This window comes from Agelaius tricolor, unplaced genomic scaffold (genome assembly GCF_023055355.1).
Source record: "Agelaius tricolor isolate 1412-34295 unplaced genomic scaffold, bAgeTri1.0.p SCAF_8, whole genome shotgun sequence".
In the NCBI taxonomy this organism is placed as follows: domain Eukaryota; kingdom Metazoa; phylum Chordata; class Aves; order Passeriformes; family Icteridae; genus Agelaius; species Agelaius tricolor.
Genome location: NW_027269268.1, coordinates 32,425,764 through 32,447,777, shown reverse-complemented (window position 1 = coordinate 32,447,777; position 22,014 = coordinate 32,425,764). Strand labels below are relative to the sequence as shown.

Here is a 22,014-nt window from a genome sequence, read left to right as displayed (position 1 = left end):
TAGCTCAAGAAAAAAATCTTCTTTACATTAATTAATACTACCTGTTAATATAATAATATGCTATTATAAATCTATATGTGTGCCTATGTATATATTATATACTAAAAGAGTAATATTTTTCCTTTCATCTGTGCCTACATGCTCCTCTCTCTTGATTACACTCAAGCAACAAAAGAGAATTTGGCCATTTCTGTCAGCTTGGATATTGTAAACATATTTATATGTAGAAATGTAATTATATTAAACAGGTTCAATTAATTAGCAATTTGAATAAAATATTATGAGGAAAAACCATACTAAGTGTTGAAAATTAAGACACAACTATGGCTTTTTGAAAAATTTCTCGCTAGTGGCAATCCAAAGTGTAGATCAGTAGATACACATACTGGAGAGGAAGATGAGATGGCTTGATGGTTACTGATTTTGGCTTCCAAGGGCAGGGCAGGTTGTCCAGAGGAAATGCTAAAGGTTACAGTTGGGCTGCCTCACAGAGGCCATGAAGCTTGAGGTTTGTTAGCAGGTCATACAGAAGTGCAGATTTTTTTAGCAGGATACCAAAATGTGGAGTTGTTTAGCTTTGATCTCTGAAGTTGTGTGAGTTGTTGTCCTGTGCTAGGCCAAATGCCTCGGTCACAGAAACTGAGGCCTGTTGCAGTGCACCTTGTCAAGCTTGGAAACAGCTGCTGAGCACTGAATTTGGCTATTTAACCTCCCCTTTTAATCTCTGCATGATGCAACATTCAGTGGAAATCTGTGTTCTCCAGGCCAAGAGATGCCAAAAACGTTAGCTACGCTTTGCCCACTGCTGAAAGCTATAGCTCATCAATCTTTTCCTGCCATTGGGAGATTCTTTTTTTAATTGCCTAGAAAGCCAGAGTATTTAAAATCTCACCTAAGAGGCTTAGGTCCACATATATCACATGTTTTATACCTGAGAGGCAAGATATGTTTTGCATTAGTGGTTGAGCTCAAAATATAGTCCTTACAGGGTAAAAGGCTGAAAACTGTAAATTAGTTGAACTGAGTGTGAATCAGAATTTCAGTAGCATCCTTTTTTCTTCAGTGGCTTACAGTGTAATGCAACTTCATCCGAATATTTCCATTTTCCTATTCATTCTCAAAAAATGTAACCTTTTCTGCTCTGAAAATAATTTTTTCCTCAGTGAAAATAAACAATAAAGCCATGTAGAACTACTTCCCTTTAAATGTAGGGCATTTTATAAATAGAGATGTCTGTGTCCCTGAAATGCACTTGCAAGCATATTATAAACAATAGCTACCCCATAGATCTTTTTAAGGCACATGACATGTGCATTATTATGTCAGGTCACATCAAACCAAGTCACGCCAGAAAGACCAATAGAACTGATAAAATTTAATCAGTGTGTGCTCTTTCTTATCAAATACAGACAATAGCTGGTAGTATTTCCCCTCCCCTTTCCTCCAACCTTTGAGTTACTAGTGGGTCATTTTACACAGAGTTAAATAAAAATATGTGTGAGCTACAATTTTCCAAGTAGAATGGAGGGAGGTACTACAAGAACTGCCATGCAAAGGTAGCTCCCACTGTAACTAGCTAAGTATTCCCCCAAAATGTATATGTACCTAGTAATATGACATAAATGACTGAAAAAATATGGTAGCATGGGTTACTTTTTATTCTTTGCATAGCATTATTAAATTGAAAGCAAATTTGTAATTATAGAGAAAATGGCTACATTTCTATTCCAAATTCAACTGCAAAATTCTTCCTCTTGTGTATCTATTCAAGACAGAGAAGCAATATGCTGCTTACAAGGTTTTCAGAAGTAATTCTACAATGATCAGGATACTGATCATCACGCGGTCTTTTAAAATAATTCCTCATTTTTTGCCTCAGAAAATTTTATAACTTTTTCAATATGGCCTTATTATCATACTATGTGATGACAAAATATCTACCACTTGCCTATATTAGTATAGTGCACAAAACATGTATAGTTATTTGCAATGGTTTGCATGCTTTTTGACGTGGTATGCCAGGGTAGTTTTTAAACTGCTCTACTAGTTAAAAGAAAAATATGAGTGATCACAGATTGGACATCTCTAGTATTCTTCCTTCTGTACTGAGCATACTTGCTGTAAACAGGTTAAGATGTTACAGTAAAACACTGCAATGCCACAGCTGAGATCTGGAAATATGAGCTGTTCTGGACATCATCTGGCTTTGCAGGTTTCTGTTGTACAGGGCTGCAAACCACAAGGTGGTGACAGTAAATTAGCTCAGTTACCTGTATTTGTTGTTTAGGAACGACTGGGACCCTCCTGACAGAAAGGTAGATACTCGCAAGTTCCGTTCTGAACCAAGAAGTATTTTTGAGTATGAGCCGGGAAAGTCATCGATCCTTGAGCACGAACGACCGGTAAGACACACAAATGAAATGGGTAGTACAGTAAGCGATTTGGTAAGAGCTTATCTTTTTATTACTTACTATTAATAATTGCTATTTGGAAGAATATTTAAGATCCTTTTTCAAATACAATTTTGCAGCAATTTGTCTTTGCTCTTATCTGATGGTTGTATGGAAAAATTTGGTTTGGCTTATTTGCTTAACTTACATCTTCTGGTGTTTCCAAGGAATCACCACCATGCAAACCTCATGGATGATAGACAAAACAGATGGAAACTGCTTTTTCTAAATGGTGTGCATCTACAGCACTTATTTTCAGTAGTGTTAACAGCACATATGATATCTGAATAATTAATGCATAAAAAGAAGATATTTGCATTTTCAGGATGTGCTGAATTGTATAGCTAAGGAGATTTTGGTCAAATACTGGCCAAGGTTGCCCAGACAGGACTTGCCTGAGCACAGCCCGGAGCAAACTGATATGATTATTCCTACCTTTAGCAGGAGGTTGGACTAGATGACCTCTGGGGATCTTTTCCAGCCTCAAATACTCTGTGATTTGAGTGAATGTACATTATGAATGAGTATACATTAACATGTAATTAGAAGTCTTTATTCCTGCTTTCTGAATAATTATAGCAATTGTGGAATAAAGCTATGCTTAATGCTTGCAAAATGACAATTAACAGAAGTTTTCATTTGCTGAAAGGCACATTCACCCAGCTCTTCTTATTTAACTTTGTGCTATCTTAACATTTTCTTATTTTAGAAAAGCTGTTATGTATCAATGGTGATATTTTCTTTTCTTGGTCTTTTGCTTTGAGGTTGAAATGTTTGAGGGAGTCCAGTTTTAAGGAAGAGGTTTATGAAATGAGTGCTGGATTGTTATTTGCTTCTGTATTACATGCTTGTTCACAGAATTGATTTTGCCAATTTAAAGCAAATTAAGGAAATGACTGAATTTCAGAATATGCAGTGTATCAACTGTGTGAAACACCTGAACCAAGCACCTTTTCCTTTGTTTTTCTGGTCTTTGCAGGAATCTATTTTTTTGTTAACTAGAAAACACAAAGCTCTTTTTCTGTGAAATTGAGTTCTTGCAGAATCAATGTGCTTTTCAAAGAGGAAATGGGCATTTCTGTAGGAACTGGTAATGAATAAATATAATTAGTATCTGAGTGCAGATGAACTTAACAAATAATTTTATCTAAATGGCAGTGTCATTTTTCCTGAGCACTTTTTGAGTGCCAAGGCTGCATTATAAACACTGAGGTAATTTTCCAGTTTTCCCAATGCCAAAGTGTAATAGCAGATTCAAGTTAAACATAAGAAAATTACACTGATTTCAGTGTATTCCAATAATGGCCTCACTTTTTTAATAAATTATATTTTTTGCTAATGTAATGTGAACAAAAATAATTCATATAACCATTGCAGTGCTGATGAATATTTTCAGAGCTATATTTTTTCAATTCTAGCAAACTAATGAAATAACAAGAAAATGAGGTTTGCTGACTGTTGCTGAATCTTTTTTCCCACTTGCTTATGCATTTTACTTTCGCTAATCTGAACCAAGAGATGGAATTTTGAGCTTTGGTCATTAAAATATTTTCATGCAGAAAAGCATTAGTCATGTTGTAGTCATGTTACTTACTAAGCAATATCCATCAAGGGTAAGGTCATACTTTGCCATCTTGAAGCTTAGACTAAAAGTTTAGGCTTAGCCGATGTACATACAAGGAACCATCTCATTGTATAAGAAATTTTTAAAGCTGAGGAAAGTACATTCATGTACAGAACTGAGAGATTTCTTTGTTTATGTATGATTCAGAGCTGTAAAAAATTGGAAATTATTATGAGATTAAAGTTTTGCTGACACTAGTGTAACATGGTTGAAAAAATTAGGAAGCTATCACAGTTTCATCAATCTGGAATGTCTACTGTTGATAAAGATGCTATTTAGCTTTATATAATTAACATAGTACCTTTGAACCATGTTACTAACAGGAAATTAATTGTTTTCACTGAAGTATTTGCTCGCCTTGTATTCACTGAATGGGATATAGAAAGTAAAACTTAACTTCTTAAAGGATGATCAGCAAAGCAAGTCAAAAGCTCTTTTCATTGTGTGTAGGAAAAGCTGACCTCTGAAAATAATGCACTGGTTCCAAATTCAGATGAAAACTCCAAATTCTCAAACGTATCAGTACTGCATGAATTAAATCTTCTATCTTAATAATCTCAAAATATTTTATTTCTAATGTCTGAATTTTTTTTTTATGATACTGAAGGAAAGTAGTAATAAAAATGTGGAATATAAAATAAATGTGGTAAATTAATATTGCAAAAGACAGACATTTATAGTGTCTGAACTAGAAAGTCATACTTTATTAGTTTTGTATAAATCAAAGAAACCAAAGGGAGTTTTTCTAACACCCTAAATCTCCAATTTTTTAATTAAATAATTTCCATGTCTACAAGATTGTAGTTTTGATGGCAAAGTAATCTGTTAAAAATATAAAATATTTACAGCTGCCTTGTATCATAATCTGTCAAGTCTGACAAATCAGACTTGAGAGATTAGCATTCCCTTTATTGGTGTAGGTAGCAGACTGGAATTTAGTTCTGATTAATGGGGAGATGAGAACACAGCAATAAAAGAAATTGAGATTCAGTGTGAAGCTAACATTTAGTGGGTAATACTATGCAGCAGATCCTCACTGATGAAAAGAAAATCTGCATTAATCAAAACAATGTAAGAAATAATAAACTAAAACATTGACCTAGTAAGAAACATGAAATGGATAGATTGGTTAGGGATCACTAATTGTTATAGATGCAGAAGTATGACTGTAGTTTCAAACTGCTGTATTGTGTAGTATCCTCTTCCATGAAACAGGAAATTAGTGTGGTTTCTTCCATAATTTGAATTTGTAAGAGTATAAAACATCAGCATAAAGGAGAGGTTTGGGATGAGTACTTTGAGACTGCAGTAAAAGTTTGTGATATTAAGGCATTAAATAGTCTTACCAGACATGGTGATACAGCTCCTTTTTGTCGTATTTCAAGAAGCCACTGATAGGGTGGTACAAAAGTTGTTTTGATGTGTGTTTCTATCTCCAGTGTCTGCAATTCAGCTAAATATTCCTCTTTTTCTCCAATATCATCCAAACAATGGACTTGTTTCCTAAAATGAATATTTACTTTCCATTAATAATTAAATGGCAATGTAACAACTTAATCTTACTCATGTGTAAATGAAATTAATTGTTTTTACTAGTTTCTGCCCTGTATATATGAGAAGCAATTCCTCCATACATGTACATATATCTATTTCTGCAGTAGAGTATGTAAGGAAAAATCTCAGTGTTGCTGTAAAAAAAGACCTCATAAAACTCGTATATGCAATGCCTCTATTTTCATTAGTTATTTTACTCTAAGCATAAAAGTATACATGTGGTAGTCAAATAAAACTGTGAGGTTAAATTTTAGTTCTACATTTTTTTAATCTCTGTTCAACAAACAAATTTTGTACTGAGTTTATATTCAAGAAGAATTCATGATTAGAATAAATGTTTCTAAATTACTGTTTTGTCAAATACCAGAAATAGACTGGGCTTGTTCCATGATGTACATCTGTTGTTTTTTGTTTGGTTTGGTTTTTAGTGTAGTGAAAAATTGGAAATTTTCTTTAGAGCATGCATATTTGGTTGCTTTTGACATCTCAATCTGGTTATCTGAATATTCTGCTTGATATTCTTAATATGGCAATATAAAATATTTCTTCTCATGAAGAAATATACTAAGTCCATCTGTAGTAGACTTGGAGTTACCACAGCTATTTAAAAGTAGTCCAAAAATAAATTTTAAAAAGTGAAAGAAAATTCTTTAGAGATAATAAAGTGCCAAAGCCAAATTTACAACAGGTATCTCAGCCCTCTGTTCCAGACAGGCTTCAGTTTGGTGTTTGAACTTGCAAATGCAAAATACTACATGTATTTTATATATATATAAATATACTACATGTATATTTTATATATATATATATATATATATAATTTATATATATAAATATATTATATTTATTTATTATTAATATATTAATATTATATTTATATTTATATATATATAAATATATATAAATATATATATATATATATATATATTTATATATATTTTGATTATTACCTGTGGATGTCTATCTGTGTATCAAACCAAGAACAGGCAAAGCTACATGTAATACTAGAGATGTAATTTTGCTCATTGTCCTTGTTCTATACTTGAGTATGCTGATGCAGTGTTGTGTTGACCATCTGGTGCAAAAGGCGAAAGGAATGAAGTTACTTAGTGGTCTTCAGTAGTATATTTTCAATTAATAACCAAAATATTACTAAATTTCTAGATGAAGGATAGATTGTAGGAACATTATTTGACTGGCAAGTCGAAAAAAGGGATTTTCCCTTATTGCTTTTACTTTCTCTTCCAGTAGTTTGGGAGATGCTTTGTGAGACTAAGCCAAGTGCAGCTTCTAAGTCAAAATTATTCATTCATTTTAAGTCTCTTAGAAAGGGAGATAATAGAAAAAGCTCTGTCAGCACAACTGAATCCAAAAGCCCAACAAAATCAATTGCCTGTGTATTGATCTTGGCAGAACAGGGATTGCAGTCGTCTCCAGAACTGCCAGCAGCAGGGAATTTGCAGACTTTAGTGCACAGTTTCTTTTTGTTTGCTGCCCTCTGCGGTTGAAGCTGTAAATTAAAGTGGACTTGGCTGCATGGAGCTAGCTTTACATACTTTTTAACAGCCTCGTTTTATGTGCTACCCAAGAAGAAATTAAAACTTAGAAACTAGATAAAATACATGATTTCTAGCTTCTTCTTTACCAGCAGAAACACAAGGGTTTTTAAGCTTACAGCTAATTGCAAGAGTATCCTGAAGCTGAAAAGGGAGGCAACTCCCATTCTCATTTTTATCTCCTTGGCTGGTTTAGGGGAGCCCAGGTGATCTGTCAGTGTGTTCTGCCTCCCTGCAAGGAGGGACATGGTTCCATCACTGGGTAGGTGTGGGGCTCTTCAGGGCACCTTGAGGCTCAGAGCAATGTCAGTAGGCCAGGACTTCTAGAGCAAAAAATTCCACAATTCCAACCCTATATACATTTTATATTATTTATTTATTTGTTTGTTTTCTGTAAATACACAGAAATGTTGTTGATATCAACATTTCTGGGAAAATTAATTTTTTTATAGAATATAAAGATAAAAACATGCAATATTTCAACATACAGTAACTTAGTTCGGAGAAAGAATGGAAAATAATTGTTTAGTAATGTCTTCTCAGACTATTCAGATGCAAATTGTGGAATTTTTTTTAAGATAAGCAAAAAAACCCTCTAAATATGGCAAGCATTTCCTATAATTCCTGTATATCAAGTTGATATACAATAAAGTTATCTTTTGCATTTTGCATCTTGTCATTTTTTGCCCTCATGCCTTTTTATCTCTGTAGAAGAGAATCCTGTGTTTTTTTCTTAAATTAGCCCTAGTCTCTATTAAATTCACACATTTTAGTAGTCAGTTCATGAAACTAATTTCAGTAGTGTTTCTCTATGAAAGACTTGGGTTTCTATAGTTGAGTTCAAGCTGTACTGCTGAGGTACAGCTGTGGCTGGTAGAAATGTAAGGGCAAAATTCCAGAGGATCTTCACTTCCTAACCCTTCTGTGGAACACAGCAAGTTTTTCATCAGTGACATTTACTTCCCTCTGCATTCACAGAAATACTACTTCTCTTACTTGAAAGGGCATTGTGAAGATAAGTGTATAAAACAACAGCTGGGGTCCAGATATTGCATGAACAGCTCCCAGATATGTGAGCACCAAGGTAGTTCTGAAGGATTGTTGACTTTTCAATAGAGCAGTCTTGGCAGGCTGTCCCAGTAACACCAAAAGCAGCAAGAAAAGTGCTGTAAGATGTTTAATTACCTGAAATGGTCAAAAGCACAGTGTTATATTTTGCAGAAAACAGAAATAGCTGTGTGTGATTGCTCCAGTCTACTGGTGACAGTTCAACTGGAGGAAAAAGTGTCACATACTTGATCACCAGTGTCATTCTTTATTGCAAGACCCTGTCTTCTTTGATGATTGCTTTCTAGGGCACACCATAATTAGTGTCTAGGTTCTGATAATTACAGTTATGGAGAAGCAAATTTTAAATTCAGAAATGTCTTTAACAAGAGGATTTCTCTGTTTCAGAGATATTTAAGCCAACAGTTCACTGTAATTCTGTGCTGCATGAAAGCCTACATCAGATGCTACAAAGAAACTGAAGCTATTTAGAAAGTAATTATGCAGCCAAGTTTACAGTTGATTAGATATCCCATTGAGAGCTGTACTGTTTTGCACCATCATGTTTTCATGCTGCTTGAATAAATCTGTCAATTATTCTTCTGTTCACTGAAGAATTTCCTTAATACTATCTTCAATTGCTTTATCCCTTGGTTGTGAGAATTTTCAGATGAAAACAATGTATTCCACTGTCGAAAAAAATGCTTCATTATGTCAACAAGGCTATGCAAGATAAAGCATTTCACAGTACTGCTGAAACAAATATTAATGGAATGCATAATTTTTTGTTCCCTATCTTTTGACCATAGGATTTAAAATACATCAGTTCCTTTTCATAGGCTGAAGTGGCTTTTTAACATAGTGATGCTTGCATGATGCATATTCCTTATCTCTGCTCAGTGCTTGCTTCAAGACATCAAGATTCAGAATTAACATGCTTTGTGAGAAGACAAAGAATGACCAAAAACAATACAGATAAAGTTGTGTCTTTATTGCTGATCTGATGGGAAATTTCCTGCCTATGCTGGAGAAGACAATCATTTAAACCATCTTCCTAACAAGGAATCTTTAGCAGCATTAAATGTAATTAACTAATGCAGTGATGTTAAAGAAAAGGTCGAAGAGCCCTCTTAGCTTTAAGAGTGTAATTTTAAAATGTTTAACATCTTCCAGTCCTTGGAAGAACATCAACCAAAAGAAAAGTATTAAAGCTACCAGTGAATGACAGCTCTTGAACACGAATATCCTCTATCTTAAATACCATCTTCATTCTTTGATTTTATTCCATTTATTTCCCCATATTTGTTCTATGTCTGTGTGTTTGTTGTTAAAGTGATACAGCATTTCTAGCACTTTGCTCAGTGTGTGCCTTTTCCTTCCCTTTTCCTTCACAACTGCTCCAGACTGATCGCATAACCCCAGATGACATAGATTTAGAAAACGAACCCTGGTATAAATTCTTTTCAGAGCTGGAGTTTGGACGTCCGGTAAGTGAGGACAGAATATTGATATTTCCACTTTAGGAAAAAAATCTTTTTAGAATGAGGAATTTAAATTACCAAATTCACCAAGTATAAGCCAGTAAAATTAATATAAGGGGTTTTTTTTGAGGAAAGGCAGTAAAGTCCCATAAATATAAGTATTTTTTTTTCAAATAGACTCTTAAATTGCTAGAGTAGTTATAGTAATAGCTTTAATAAGGAGTAGGTATTAGCTAAATAGTAGTGTGTAAGTATTTAATAACAAGACAAATTCCATTATAAACAGGGATGTTTGCTGGTTTCTCTCAAATTTTTCATTTGGCTGGATTATTTTTGAACAATCTTCTAGGACAGAAAAATATGACAGTTTGCATTAGAGAAGCTAAGTTACAGATCATAACTTTTACTTAAAGGACCAGATCTAAATTTAAATGTATGAAGCCAGAAACAAATTTCTTACAGCAGGAACTACTGAGAATTTTTTTTCCTTTTCTTCATATCTTATATGCATACATGCAGAATATGTATTTTTTACCTGAACACAGAGATATGGGTTTGCTCTGTTTTCAAGCTGGACACCTGTTTGAATTGACAGACTTCAGTTCTGCTCCAATTTTCACAGAGTGCCATTACCCAAAACAAGGGCTTTGGCAAACAGGTGCTGGTTTAGACCTGCTGCCAGCACTTACGTCTAAAATTATAAACCTGAATAGTTGCATCTGGCCAAAACACCTAAAAATCAGAAATATCTCAAATTTTCACCTTCAATTTCCTTAGCACGTGCAGTTCTTCTGCAAATACCATAGGCTTAGTTGTATCTAAGCACCTAAGGCTGTTTGTATGTTTTTTACAATGGTAAAACAGTAACACTGTCCTTGAGGCAAGACTGAGAACTAGATTTCACTTCCTCCCTGCACAACGCCTTAACAACTCGGTTGGAGATGCACCCGCTCTTGCTTTTGCACACTCCCTGTCTGGCTCCACAGAGCTCCAATTCTTTCCTGTACACTCTAACATCTTTAGGAAAAAAGATAGCAAATATCCTCATCCCAAAAGAGTGTCTAAGTCTGCAATATTCAGACAGGCAGAAAATTAAAAGAAGTTAAAATCCCCTTAGAAAAAGGAGGGAAGTAAACCTAAGCACTCCCTCAGTCTTTTTAAGCATTCTCATAGCTCCCCAAGATCCTCCCCGAGATTTTTTGAGTTTAAAAAGCAGAAGCCACAGGCCACAGACAGGAAATCTAAAGACATGAGCTTGAGAGTATCAGGATTTAAAATATCCCCATTCTTTTCATTCCCTGTCATCCAACAGTTCTCTGGAGGCCTATCAGAATTTTAATTAGTGACATGCCAGCTACATGAGGAGCCTGAGCACAGACACAGGGCCTTGGAGAACACCCTGGAACCAGGCACCTTAGTCCCTTTCTGTAGCCATAAGCCAAAATCAAAACTCCCTGTTGCTTCAGGGAGAGCAGAAGAGAAAGCAAATGATATACACTCTTTTAAAACCTTAATGTTTTAATCATAGCATTTTAAAAATTACCCATTGAATATCCCATGAAAATTTTAAAAAATAATAAAGGTAAATATATCTGGGTTTAATTTCTTGTGCAGTGGTCTATATTGTTATCACATTGTTATGGATTACATTTTATCTCCATTATCCTGCCCTTCAAGTGGTATTATCATTTCTCCTTCTATGTGGGCAGAAACAGTACAGATAAATTCTTCTGATTAACCATATCTAAACAATATTTTACAGATAACAATAGCTTTTAAGATAAAATCTATTGAAATTCCTCCAGCAGAGCATAACTGTGATGCTTTAGACCTTTCTCTTTCAGTGTTAAAACTTGCTGGTATTTATTCAACCATTCCAGTTGTAAATTTTACCACCTAAAGTTACTAACATTTTATTAAGATATTTTAAAAATAACACATTTATCCTTCCATTCTACCTGTGTGTGTCACTCTTTGTATCTGACGCTGTCAACACTTAATTTCTAACTGTGTCACCTTTTCCACATGTTTCATTCCTTGCTGCCATTGATCCTCCTTCATTTCATCTCTACACTTCTGCTTTTATGATGCAGCCACCTAAAAAGCTTTTGGACTATGTTCAAGACAATTCTTCTGGTGTTTCCAATGAGGTAAATGAATGGTTCTTTTTCAGATGATTCTCTTGGGAAGAAGGGTTGGAATGCTCACCATTTATATCTTGGTTTGTTAAAATTTAGTGGTTTCCTTCTGATAGCTATGAAACATTTCTAATTCACAATCATTGTATCTTTGTCTTCATATCTTTCCAGATCACTAGTGCATTTGGATGTTGATCTTATTATCCTAGGAACTGTGAGTCCTTATACCCAAAACTTCTCAGAGATTAATACCCAGAATTACACAACACTCCATACGTCTCTAACTGACAAATTCCCACTTTTCAGAGTTGGGCATGTGCCTTGCACAATTAATCCATCAGCACAGTTTATTTTTTTATTAAAATATCTGACTGCAAATTCTATCTGTCAAGTGAAAGCCTTTGTGGCTAAGCTGTCATTGCTCCAATTAAGGTTGCTCATCAGGTAAAACAGCAATTAATAGTACTTTTGTAATTTATAACTCAGGGTTGACAGTTGCTGTCAGTACTGCAAATAAAATTAATCAAGATCAGGTAGTGGGTTGACATTGCCCTACTCTGAGTGGGAGAGATTCAGGCTTTCATTCCTCCTCCACTCCCTCCCCTTTTTTACAGCGTTAGGGCAAAAGTCAGCAAATCCTCTCTACTGGCAACTTTGCTTCATATGGTGGCTTTAATTCATCCATATTTGTGATTCACTCTCATCTTCTGTAGTTTCTCCAAAAGTTAAACTTAAATTGTGGTCTTAAATTGTTAATTGTTTGCAATTTACTCTCGTTTGATTTTAAGCTCTCTATAGATCTAGAAAAAGCTCATAGTTTTGAAATTTGGGCCCAGTTCTCTGAAAGAAAAAGCTTCTAGGCCTTTTCTAATTCCTGTTGGTTTTCAATATATCAAGGAAGACAATTTAAAAGCCCTAACATGACTTTGAAATATTCCCATGTTCAGTAGGTCTGGGTAAAATGGCTATTAAGTATCACTGGTTTTCTCTTGGATTAATTTACAAAGTCCTCTCTTTAATTTTGAAATTTTAGTAATCTTTAAATATGATAAATCATGTTCAAAAATGACAGCAACTTAATACTTCTCCAAAGGAGGAGACTATTCAAAATAACTTGATAAAGTATTATAACCATCGTACAAACAAGCCTATTTGTTATTTTCGTTTTACTTTTGCCTACTTTCCCTAGCTCCATTTTTAATCAGCATTAAAGCCTTGATGCATGAAAACAGCTAAAATACTGGATAAATTCTAAATAAATATATCATTTTTTTTAGTAAAACCAAATCAAAGTATTCAAAAAAGATTTGGAGTTGTCATCTCCAGTATTTAATTTTTTTTCAAGTTGCCTTTATTCATATAGAGCAGTGTTGAATATTGTGGAAGATGGCTAATTATTTTTGGGGATGGGAGAGATGTGTTCAGTTGGGCCATCTAAAAGTGGGTCAATAAACACCCAAGAGCTGATAGGACAGCTGCAAACAGTAAAACAAGTAGTAAAAAACAACCACACACAGCATTTACTTTCACCTTTCCTCTATATGTCACATCAATGAAGCTCTTCCTGTGGAGAGAAGGTATAAACTCCACACAATCTATAAAATAATATATGCCTGTAGTAGAAATTAGTGTTGTAGAATGGGCAAAGTACAGGATCTGTCATAGAGAAAAAACTTTAAAGCCAGCATCAAATAAAGGATAAAAGGGTAAGTTGCATTCAAGGTGGTAAAAGAATCTTAAAGGATGTAAAGTGAAAGCCAGTAACCCAGCAAGCAATTTTGGCATGATAGGCACTTCTAGCCATCTGTGTATAGCCTGGGGAATGCTGTGAAAAGAAGTTCCCTCTGGTGGGATTTCCATTGTGTGATCCCATAGCCTTCCACAGGAGAGAGTGAGGATCTGCTCCACCCTTGGGAGTGACATCATGGTCTGTACAGACATGGAGCCACTACAGGTGGTGGGAAGCAAGCAGTGCCTCAGGGCCATTTGGCCACTGTCCCCTCCGATGTGGTCAGTGGTAGCAAGTGGAGGTGGTTGGCATCTGCACCTGAAATGCATCTGCATTTCATCCTCAATGAAAATTTGTCTGCAGCGTTTGCACCACCTTGTGCAACATTTCTGAGAGATCACCCGTGGTCCTGAGTGTCCTTCCTGGCTGCTTCCAGACCATGGCAGTGACTGGTCAAGAGAAGGAAGATGGTTGTGGCCAGTTTTGAAATGAGACTCGAGTGTTTTCCAGGACAGGCTGAATGTGTATTTTATGGGTAGTGCAGGGAAGCACACAGACATGAGGCCTTTGCGTCCTGTGGTTATACTGGCTGGTGGTGTGAGCAACGCTGTGTCTGGCTTCTATGGTTTTATTGCAGATAGACCTCATAGTATTGATATATATCTTAAAATCATTGCATTTGGAGAGTGATGGGACAATCGTCACAAAGTACTTATAAGCCTTCAGAGGGTGTAAAGAAAAACTTGAAAATATGAACTATGTGAAAATAGCTCAAGTTTTAGATAACATTTGTTTCATATTGTGGCATGTTTGTGTGGCTCTCCCCACCCCATAGTCCTAAAAAATCTGTTCCCAAATATTCTAAGACTACTGGTGACTTCTCTACCTAAGTGTCAGTTAACAGATCTGGGTGAAGTTCTGTTCATGAGCTTGCAAATCAAATCATTGGGGAAAAAAAAAATCCAACAAAAGAAAGGATTTGTACAGCCCATGAGTGGCATTACTTCAGCAGTCCTTCAGGACAAAGATTTTTCCATGCACAGAAAAAGCCAAGAAGGCTCTCTATAAAGGGAAAAAATATTTCCTGCACCTTAGAAACTTGTATGATAGTTCTATTTCTAGTCCATTGGGTTATGGAAAGCTGAAGTGACATGGCAGGAACTTGAAAGAAGTTCAATTCTTGAACCTGACTGCTTTATACCCATGAAGAAATACCCCAGGAACCAAGCAGTTCATTCTAGATTCATACCTGGGTACCAGAACTGTAATATTACTTAATTCTGACTAAAGGCTTAAAATGGTTGATTTAAAATCAGTAGTCATTTAAGGCTGACTTTGAATTAATAATGTAATTATGGAAGTTCCATCTCCCAGTAGCTGCATCTGTAACTCCATAAGCAATGACTCATTTTCTGTGATGAGAACTGTTCTTACCAGGTATATAAGGCCAGTTGTGCACCACAAACATCATGGGATTGACAAAAGCTTCTGGCTATTATTGGTTGTAGGATTTTGGTGAGTAACTGAGGGATGAAGAGAAGCTTTGCAGACCTCACATATACATAAAAGAATAATTTTCAGATTTTTCTGTTTTTACAGTAAAGATTTGTTTCAGCTGTTCTGTGACTGGTTTTGAAAAGTATATAAAAAAGCATGATTAGGGATCATTATGTAACAGTGCTTTAAAGGAAAAAAATTCCTGAAGTAGAATAGGTAATGAAATCTAGCAATGCTTTTTAAAAGCTGCATAATTTATTCTCATGAAATGTTGCTGTGTCTATGATGGAGTGCTCAGGATGTTAATTATCATGGGCTGTTGTTATAGGATTTGCCACAGAGTAACAAGGAGTCATCAAATATGATAAAAAAAATTGTCACTCTTTCTTCAAATACAAACATAACAATCCATGTTTTTGTTTTCACAGGCTTCCTTATATCATCACTATTCAACAGACAGAGGCCTGGACAGGCCCTCCAGGTAAGAAGCACTATCTATACTTCAGCAGACACAGATTATCCAGCCTGAGGGTCTTCTTTGGGACCTGACACCAGCAGATTTTGTGAAGAGTCAGATTTTAACATTCACCTTGTGAGCTACTGGCAAATTAGATGCTTGAAGTGTTGATTTTGATACTGATGTGTAGATTTTATTTTAGTTTTACAAGGACTTAGTGTTTGCATTTAAATTAATCACACCGTGTTCTGGGTCTTTCCACTAACATCCCTGAGCTTCTCTCTCAGCAGCAGTGATTTATTCTTTACCCTTACTGCCTGCATTGTATTCAGTGCTGTTTCCCTAAGCATGATACCTTGACTGTTCTCAGTCTCTATCTTTTTCATATCTTTGCACCTAAACTCTAGTTCCAAAAAATAGTCTAACATATCTTGATGCATTTATTTCAAAGAAAATGGCATAGTAATGTTGTGTACAGTTTTAAAACAACCAGGCTAAGAACAAATTAATCTTTTCACTGGGAAATAGGCTGTAAGATATGTGAGACGAGTGCTTCTTCCCTTTATGTGTTTTTCATCTATAAACCAATATTATAATTATGACCTTACTTCTTAAATTCCTGAATTCTGATCTCAGAGTCAGACTGATCCTGCATTTTTCTGTAGTTCTGCAAGTACTGCGAGTGACTACAGAAAGCGAAGGAAGTCAGAGCCCGCTGTGAGTCACCAGAGGGCACACAGTGACCAGAACGCCAACAGACCTAACCTGGGCCGTACAGACACACAGGGCTCATGTTCCACCCTTAGGAAGCCTTTAACTAGCTCATCTCCTTCTTCTCCATCACGAGCTAAAGGTAAGAGGAGGCCATGTTAGCTAGCAGAAAACTGCTGCTGATGTGTTGTACTGCATGTGGGTAGCAGCTGCCTGCTGCGGCTTGGTCAGCAGCTTTGAGCCTTTCCTGAAAGGCAGACTTCTTTATTCTTACAGGTGTAATTTTAAGCTGGAAAGCTGGATTTGTAACAAGGATTTTCCAGTTTCAACTGCTTGTTCTGACAAAAGAGAATTGACTAAAAGAAGACTATGAATTCTACCACAATACATAAACCCTATTATTTTTATTAACTCTACTACTCTCTTACTAGATTATTGTGATTTTAAAGCTAGTTTTATTATATTGAGAAAGTAAATTGAGACAAATTACCTGTAAGATTAAAGATGTATGTCCAGGATAGTAGACCTTTTAAATCCATAGGGGATGTCTTAGTTGTCCATTATTAGGACCTAATGTAATCAAGAAAATATCCATTGTTATCAGGACATTATTTAATCAAGAAAGCATCCATAGTCTGATTTCTTACTTTTTAAATCCTTGGTAGTATTTAGTAGAGCTGATGCAATCTAATTAGCTTATTTTTGGCAAGTAACTCACCATCCTATTACTGTTTTCCATGTCTCTCCAGGAAAGAGATCACAGAGTCAGTTCTTTATTTGGGTTTTTGGAGATTTGGATGGGTTTTTCTAGAAAACAAAAAAGCTTCCAGTAAAATATAAAATGGAAGTAATATATAGAATAATACTGAATATAATATGTCTCCATCTCTTTGAATTATTATTTTTATTATTCTCTTAATTGCTCTGTTTTGTAGCTATACTAACTAATCAGTAAATTTTTGTAACAGTAAATTCACAGTGAAAAGAACATAATATCTAGACTGCAACAGAAAGTGTCTAAGAAAAGCAGTGAGGAACATTGAGAGTGAAGTGATTGAAAAGCAAATGTATTTTAAACATTTAAAATATTAAAGTGTTACAGCAGTAATTTTAAAAGTGGAATAACTCATCCATTTGGCTTACTAGGCCAGGCAGTAAAAAGTTAATAGATTCTACTTGCCTGCACGTGCCTTTGACTCCGCCACCAATAACAAGTACTAAGCATGACTTCAACACTTCCTGTTTTTGAAAATCCTTCCATTAAGAATATCTTCCACAGCCAATTACCTTTCAGAAGGTGACACTGTTCTGTCCCAGCATTATGACCCCTGTAGAATTTTAATTTTTTCTTGAAATTAACCAATTTGTTAAGGAGCACATTATAAACTGTTTGATCACCATGAATTTTGAACTCAAGTGTTTCAGTTTCAGATCTAGATTCCATTTCTTTTAGAAAGCAGACTGAGCTGTTTGAAGCATCTTCCTGAACTGAATGTTGCCACTTGAGACTATTTTTGAAAGTTCAGTACAATTATGAAAGACCACTGTTCCAGATTTGTCTTGTAGTGTCTTCTAGATCTACCATGCACATAAAAATATGTCTTAAAGCTTGAAAAATCAGGCTTTTGTTATGGAAGTCAATCTAAGGGTTATTTTTACTTCTACATTGTGGTTAGGCTCAGTAAACTGATACACCTTCCTTTACACTTGCATAGCACTTCCTGAGCTGCCTTCCTCTGCCCTGCATAAGCTGTACAAAACACTACTCCCTTCAGTGCTGCCACACAGGGAAGGAGCAGACTACCTGTGAATAACAGGGAGAAATTTCCTATTTGATCTGATACAAAGATTTATCTTTATTTTAATTATCTTAGAATATGTGGATGCTGTGAACTCTGGGTATTATACAGGTTAAAAATCATAAACAACTTTTTCAGAATGCTCCGTTGGAAAAGTCAGTATTACCCTGAGGTCTAGATTTGTTGTGTGACTTCATCTTTAAATACTTTGCAGTTTTTATTGTCTGTTGACCTGCTTAAAAATCCCAATTAATCCCAAATTAATGCCTGGTTTCTTATGTTGTTTTGATGGCAGCAGTTGTAGAGGAGATAACATCTCTATAATTAATAAGGAATTCTTTTTGTTATTCAGATTATCATGAGTGCATTTTAGCAGCTGGAAAATAACTTAATAATTAACTCTGCAGTCCTAGTCTGTAACAAACTATGTACTGACCTAAGCTGATAAATGCACTAATTACTATCTCTTTTCTAGTCTTTCTAATACTTACTGATGCTAATTCCAACTTTCTGAATCTTTTAATTTCTGGCAATGTCTCTTTTTTACCATGCTGCTCTATGGATTATAAAGGTGGGGATATTAGCAAAGTATATCCATCCCTTTTAAGTTACTCAGTGCACAACCACAACACCTCAAATGAATTAGATTACTGTAGCACTTACAGACAACATTTAGCTGTTCCAAATGATTCAAGAAGGGCAACCAGCTACAAGAATGGCTGGCAAATGACTCGCCAAAATGCAGAAGTCTGGAGTAGCACAGAGGAAGCTGCTTCTCCAAAGAGGAAATCTCGTAGCTGTGATGACCTGTTGACAGATGATCATGATAGCTATCCTGATGCACAGGCCAAGGCCGAAAGCATGGGCTCTCTGTTATGTGAGGAGGACTCCAAAGAAATTTGCTCAATGAACTGGAACTCCCCATACGCTGAGGGCCGTGGTAGTGGTAGGTCAAGAGTTCGTCACAGATCTGCGCATGATGCTCCAGGTTTCCTCAAGATGTACAAAAAGATGCACCGCATCAATCGCAAGGACTTGATGAATTCTGAGGTGATTTGTTCTGTCAAGTCCAGAATACTGCAATATGAAAAAGAACAGCACAAAGGTATTCTTCAAGGCTGGAGAGAGTCATCTACTGAGGAGGTGCCCAGAGACATGGTGCCAACCAGAATATCTGAATTTGAAAAGTTAATTCAGAAGTCAAAATCAATGCCGAACCTTGGTGATGACATGTTGTCAACAGTTACATTAGAGCCTCCTAAAAATGGCTTGTGTCCAAAGAGGCGGTTTTCTATCGAATCCCTGCTGGAAGAAGAAACTCCAGTCAGACATCCCTCTCAGGTACAACGGAGCTACAAGTCTAAAACCCTGGTGCCAATTCATATTGAAGTGACCAGTGATGAGCCACAACGATCACATATAGATTTTTCAGACAGCGATCAAGACGGAGTGGTTTCTGATCTCAGTGACTTTATCCAGATAGAGGGTTCATCCTTTTGTAGTGAAAGTGACTTTGATCACTTTTCCTTCACTTCATCTGAAAGCTTCTATGGATCAGGCCATCACCACCACCACCATCACCACCACCACAGGCATCTCATCAGCTCCTGCAAAGGGCGATGCCCAGCATCCTACACCCGCTTCACCACCATGCTAAAACATGAAAGGGCTAAGCAAGAAACCACTGAAGATCCAAGGAGACAGGAAGTTGAATCCGGCCTGTCTAAGATAGCATTCCTCGTCAGTCCAGTGCCTTTCCGGAGGAAAAAAAGTGCAGCTCCTAAAAAACAAACTGAAAAGAAAAAATGCAAGTCATCTGTGTTTGAAGCACTAGATTCTGCACTTAAAGACATCTGTGACCAAATTAAAGCTGAAAAAAGGCGGGGAAGCTTGCCCGACAACAGTATATTACACAGACTTATTACTGAGCTGCTTCCAGACATTCCAGAAAGGAATTCATCTCTTAAAGCTCTGAAAAAGAGTCCCACGCACCAGCCTTTTCATCCACTGCCTCAAGATGGTGCTATCCATTGTCCACTGTACCAGAATGATTGTGGAAGATTACCTCTTAGTGCCTCTTTTCCAGACATGGATGCAACTAACAACAATGATAGTGCACTGTGTTTCCAAGGTGGATTTACTTTCTTCCTCTATCCTTGTTATTGACTTATCCAACCTTACTCCCTGTGTTTCCCACCCTTTCTCATTCCACTTTGTGTTGTCTATAAGAAGCTTTCATCCCACAAAATTCTTAGTGAAGGACATCATTTTCACCTAGGTGTTGAGGATAGATAAATTTGCTGTCTATTCACAAAATACAGTAACCAGGACAACTGAAGTAGCAGTGCATTTCAACTAATTGAAACTAAATTAGTTCTATAAATTATAATGATGTTATTAAGCAGTGAATTCATGCATCATAAGATGCTGGTCAAACTTAGGATTATCTGCATATTGGTTTCTTCTTTATCACTAAGAAAAAAAGAATGTGACTCTAAAATATATTTTACTATATAATTTTATTAAATATAAGTGATAAAAATGCTGTTAATGCTGCCAGTATCATAGACAGATGGTTCTGTTTTCTTATGAATCCACTACTTTGTGTTATTTTTTGTGAATAGATATTAAGGTCATTTTAGGAAGTTTCCATTTCCACTGTTCAAACAATTTCCAATTTCTGTGGCAGCCAAACTAATTCTTTCCATAGAATTTCAAAATAAATTTTGAGAAATTTCCTGTCTTCTTAGAAGGGAATTTCTCAATAATCAAAACAAGAATGAAATTGTCAGGGTACGTATGACCAATCTGTTTTTAAAGTTACTGCTTTGAGTTGTTTGTTGCTCTGCCTCTTTTTTTGATATTTCTTTTATTTCAATTTTAAAAATAAAAAAATAGTTAAAATATATTCTTGAAATCCCAAATGGATGTAAGAGAGAATGTCTTTAATATAGAAATTATGCAATATTTGATCAAACCCATCTTATCATTATTCTCACATGTTTTTGTGTAACTTTTGCAAGTAGCACAATAATAAATATGTATTTCAAGAGAAATCAGAATTGAACTTATTACCATCTTTTCTTAACTAGTTGTAACAGGCATATTTAGAATAGAAAATTTGGTAAAAAAACAGCTATAAAATGCAGTTTAGAATTTAATTAGTCATACTTGATCATAATTAACCCTGGCACACAGTACTACATGATGAGACTCAAGTTGTTGAAAAATGTGTTTTTCACATATTGTAGTTGCTAAATGAGAATTTTCCAGTCTGTGAAAATAAGGAAATCCATAGTGTAAAGTAAATGTGGATTTCTATTAGCTTTTGCAGTTATGAAGGAGCCTGGCATGAGGAAAGCAATACACTCTGTCAACATTAATATCCCTAAAGTAGCATGGAGAACGAGTAAAGCAGAATATTCAATTAGTTTCCATCAGCACCAGTCATAGCTGAGCTCTACTTCTAATCAAGTTTTCGTGTTTTGCTGGATGTGTGTGCATCTCTTAGAACCACACAGAGACCTGAAGGTCATAGCAGATGACTCAAAGCTACCAGTATTGACTGCATAAGGAGCTGTGGAGAAAAGGAGAATTTTTTGTCCTAAAGCTTCTGCATCTTCACTCCTTTCCAAATCCTTCTCTTACTGCTAGAAATTTAAGAAAAAAAAAATAGATGTGTTTGGAGTCATTCATTGTATCTTTAGGTTTATGCAGTAGGTGTACATCCTCATTCAGGAACACATGCCGTATCAAAAAAGCTGTCCAGAACTAGGGCTAGGATATACTTATTGGGAATGACATGCTTACAACCAATGGCATAAATCATAAAATGATCTCTTTACCTCCATTGTATTTATCAATAGCCTCAATTTTTTGTGGCTTAGCCAACAACCAATTAGAATGGATGAGATGCTTTCAGTTCTTTTCTTTGTTCCACTTGCATTTCTTTAGAAATGTTGGTAACAACA

The 22,014-nt window shown here is 35.6% G+C and overlaps 1 protein-coding gene across 23 annotated transcripts in view; it reads left to right on the top strand.

The window, feature by feature from the left end:
- SORBS2 (sorbin and SH3 domain containing 2) overlaps nucleotides 1-22,014 on the top strand; it is a 145,230-nt gene that overhangs the window by 99,612 nt on the left and 23,604 nt on the right. For 17 of the 23 annotated variants that reach the window (XM_071432228.1, XM_071432238.1, XM_071432236.1 and 14 more), the window contains 4 exons: nucleotides 2,288-2,402; nucleotides 15,505-15,557; nucleotides 16,199-16,386; nucleotides 18,615-20,174. In XM_071432228.1, the coding sequence (XP_071288329.1) occupies nucleotides 2,288-2,402; nucleotides 15,505-15,557; nucleotides 16,199-16,386; nucleotides 18,615-20,174 (1,916 nt within the window). The remainder of the gene's footprint in view (nucleotides 1-2,287; nucleotides 2,403-15,504; nucleotides 15,558-16,198; nucleotides 16,387-18,614; nucleotides 20,175-22,014) is intronic. The other 6 variants (XM_071432245.1, XM_071432241.1, XM_071432240.1 and 3 more) reach the window with 1 other exon arrangement.